The sequence below is a fragment of the Dipodomys ordii genome, unplaced genomic scaffold (assembly GCF_000151885.1).
Source record: "Dipodomys ordii isolate 6190 unplaced genomic scaffold, Dord_2.0 Scaffold124, whole genome shotgun sequence".
Classification (NCBI taxonomy): Eukaryota; Metazoa; Chordata; class Mammalia; order Rodentia; family Heteromyidae; genus Dipodomys; species Dipodomys ordii.
This window is the reverse complement of record NW_012267340.1, coordinates 3,540,832-3,544,607: the sequence shown is the minus strand read 5'-3', so window position 1 is coordinate 3,544,607 and position 3,776 is coordinate 3,540,832. Positions and strand designations below refer to the sequence as shown.

Genomic DNA, 3,776 nt, shown 5'->3' with positions numbered 1-3,776 from the left:
CCCCCGGCGAGGCCTTCGCCACGCCCGACTCGCTGCTGGTGCTGCTGGACATGGACGCGGGCACGCTCAGCTTCGTGGCGGACGGCCGCTACCTGGGCGTGGCCTTCCGCGGCCTGCGGGGCCGGAAGCTGTACCCGGTGGTGAGCGCCGTCTGGGGCCACTGCGAGGTCACCATGCGCTACATCAACGGCCTGGACCGTAAGTCGGGGCTGGCCTGTGCGGCCGGGCTGGGCTGTGGGGTGGGGGAGAGGGGGTGGGGAGCTGGGCCTCAGTTTCCCCATCAGGTGTGGGGGGGCCCTGGGGAACTGGAAGCTGGGCCTCAGTTTCCCCCATCTGCAATCCTAATGTGATGGTGTGGGGGGGGGGGATGCAGAGCCGGGCCTCAGTTTCCCCATTTGCAGCCCTGACTTCACAGTGGGCTGAGGGATTCAGAACTGGGCCTCAGTTTCCCCATCTGCAATCCTGATTTGGTGGTGGGCTTGGGAGCTGGAATCCCAACTTCGTTGTGGGCTGGGGAATTCAGAGCTGGGCCTCAGTTTCCCCATCTGCAGTCCTGACTTCGTGGTGGTCTGAGGGATGATTCCGAGCTGGGCCTCCGTTTCCTCATTTGCAAATGGCAGTTTCGGGGCATCCGACTCAGCGTTGCTGCGGGCAGACAGCCGGGTGCCGGTGGCTCACACCTGTCATCCTAGCTACTCAGGGGACTGAGATATGAGGATGGTGGTTCCAAGCCAGCCCAAGGGAAGGAAAGTCCATGAGACTTTAATAACCAATTAACCACCAAAAAGTGACTGTTGAGGTGTGGATCAAGTGGTAGAGCACCAGCCTTGAGCAGAAAGAGCTAAGGGAGCACAATCAAGCCCTAGTACTGGTATACACATACACACATATACACACACACACACACACATGATAATACGTGTGCTTAGAACCCAGTGGCCTTGGACAAATCTTCGCAGGTGTTCCAGGGTGGTACAGCATGATGCAGTCTCACCACAGCAGGAGAGGCAGGAAGACAGTCCCTGGGCCCCAGCGTGTCAAGGTCACGCACCCTCCCCTCATTGATAAACTATAAGCAATGACAACTATGATCGCTGTCAACCTACTGCGTGCGGCGTCTGCCTGTGAGCTGTTAGGGATGAACTGAGGGAGGAGGTGCGAGGCGGGGGCTGTGCCATCTTCCAGCCCCTTCCAAGACAACCTAGAAATCTCAGCGGTGGCCGAACACTGGGCAGGCTGCGGACAAGCCCCGAAGGCTGCAGGCTGAATGCCGACAGCTCTGAGGGCTACTCTGATTACACGGGTGCAATTGAGCAATCGGGACAGAGCCCAGGTCCTTGGAAGGGATGGTTGGGAGGTGAGGAGGCTTCTGGGTAGAGGCCCAGGTGGCTACAAGACCCCAGTGGGATCAGCTGTGCAGGGGTGGGGCTCAGGCATTTGCAGACTTTGCAGACTTCCTTCTGCACCCCTGCTGGAAATGGGGCAGTGCCTCATAGCAGGCATTCCAGTTGTGCATTTTTGGGGGCACCTGGAGATTGAATTTAGAACCTTGTACACACTAGGCCCTGGTGCTCTGCCACTTGAACCACACCTCCAGCCCTTTTTGGCTTTAGTTTTCAGATAGGGTCTAGCATTTTTTGCAGAGGCTGCCTTTAGACCTCAATCCTCCTACATACACCTCCTGCATAGCTGGTGTTACAGATGTGTTACAACATGCCTACCTTGATTGGTGAGATAAAGTCTTGCCAATTTTTTTTTTTTTTGGGTGGTCCGGTCGTGAGCCTGAACTCTGGGCTTGGGCGCTGTCCCTCAGCTCTTCAGCTCAAGGCTAGCACTCTACCACTTGAGCCACAGCGCCACTTCCAGCTTTTTTTTTCTTTTTGCTTATGTGGTGCTGAGGAAGCAAACCCAGGGCCTCAGGCATGCAAGGCACGCGCTCTACCACTGAGCCCCCTTCCCAGCCCCAAGTCTTGCCAAGTTTTGCCTCAGCTGGCTTTAAATTTTTATCCTGCTGAGTGGCCAGTGTAATCCTATCTACTCAGGAGGCTCAGATCTGAGGATCAAAGTTCGAAGCCATCCTGGGCAAAAGAGTCCCCGTGAGACTCTTATCTCCAATAAACCACTCAAAAACACCAGAAGTGGTATAGTGGCTCAAGTGGTAGAGCTCTGGCCTTGAGCACTGAGAGGCTCAGGGACAGCGCCCAGATACTGAATTTGAGCCCCATAACCAACCTACCCCCCAAAAAACACTTATCCTGTCAGTCTCTGCCTCCCCAAGTAAGCTGGAATTACAGGTGTGAGCCACATACTTGGCCAGTTTATTTATTTATTTGCAACTGCCAGCCAAATGAGGCCAATTGCAGACTCCTTTTCTTTAGAGAGATAAGAAAAGAGAAGAGCAACCCTTCAGAGAGCCCGACATGGGGTTTCCCCCACCCCCAGATCTGTTACCTTTGGGACCCACTCTTTTCCCATGCTCCCTTCCTTAGTTGAGGGATGGAAAGTCAGACTGCAGAAAGCAATCGAGGGCACAGTGTAAGCCCTGCCAGGCTCTTGCATTTGCTTGAGCGAAGAGTGGGCAGATCACAAGTCAACAGAAATGTGAGTGGCAGGCGGGGCTTTCTGGCACGCTCGGGGTTGTTGGACTATGTTGAAACAGTTGAGCCTCCTTGTAGCTGCTTGAATCTTGGCAAGGTTGGGTGGGTCCTGAAAAGGGCTGGTTTAGTTAACCCGTGGCCTTGTGGGAAGTGTCTTAAGAATCACCTCAGTCGCTGGCTAGGCAGAGCTGGCTTGTAACAAGGTGGCAGAGTGCCTGCCCAGCAAAAAGCGTAAGGCTCTGAGTTCAAACCCCAGTTCCACCAAAAGAAAAAGCAAGCAGGCATGGTGATCAGATACATCCCACGGCGAAAATAAGCAAGCAGGCATGGTGATCAGATACATCCCACGGTGAAAATAAGCAATGAGCATTCTGTGCCTTGTGGAATTAGGACTGGAAAAGTGACTGGCTGGGGGTTGGGGACTCCGTTACCCCCACCCTGTACCCCCAGCCCCGTGGGGCTCCTCGGCCCGGAGACTGACAGAAGAGGGGCTGTGTCTCATGGTCTTTGGCTAGTGGATGAGGGGCGCAGGAAGAAGAGAGGAGACACAGAACAGCCAGAGACCCCAAACAGCTGTGTGTGTGTGTGTGTGTGCGTGTGTGCGTGCGTGTGTGTGTGTGTGTGTGTGTACCAGTACTTGAACTCATGGCCTAGGCTTTTTCACTCAATGCTGGCACTCGACCACTTGAGCCACAGCTCCATCTCTGGCTTTTTGCTGGTTCCTTGGAGATAAGTCTCAAGGATTCTCCTGCTTGGACTGGCTTAAATCTGCATTGTCAGATCTCAGCTTCCTAAGTAGCCACTGGCACCCAGCTTTCTTCTCTTTATTTTTATTTTATTTTATTTTTTTGTTGGTCGTGGGGCTTGAACTCTGACCCTGGGTGCTGTCCTTGCGCTCTTTAGCTCAAGGCGAGCGCTCTACCACTTGAGCCACAGCACCACTTCCGGTTTTCTAGTGGTTTATTGGAGAGAAGAGTCTCACGGACTTTTCCTGCCGGGGCTGGCTTTGAACTGCGATTCTCAGATCTCAGCTTCCTGAGTAGCTAGGATGACCAGCGTGAGCCACTGGCACCCAGCCCAGCTTTCTTTTTTTTTTCTCTCTCCTTCCAATTTTAGCCATAGTAAGCTTTTGAGGCAATGTGACTCTTGCTTCCATTTTCTTTTTTTTTTTTTTTTTTT

The 3,776-nt window shown here is 53.7% G+C and overlaps 1 protein-coding gene across 1 annotated transcript in view; it reads left to right on the top strand.

Moving 5' to 3' along the window:
- Spsb4 (splA/ryanodine receptor domain and SOCS box containing 4) overlaps positions 1–3,776 on the top strand; it is a 28,196-nt gene that overhangs the window by 2,514 nt on the left and 21,906 nt on the right. The window contains exon 3 of the mRNA XM_013029892.1: positions 12–198. Within this exon, the coding sequence (XP_012885346.1) occupies positions 12–198 (187 nt within the window). The remainder of the gene's footprint in view (positions 1–11; positions 199–3,776) is intronic.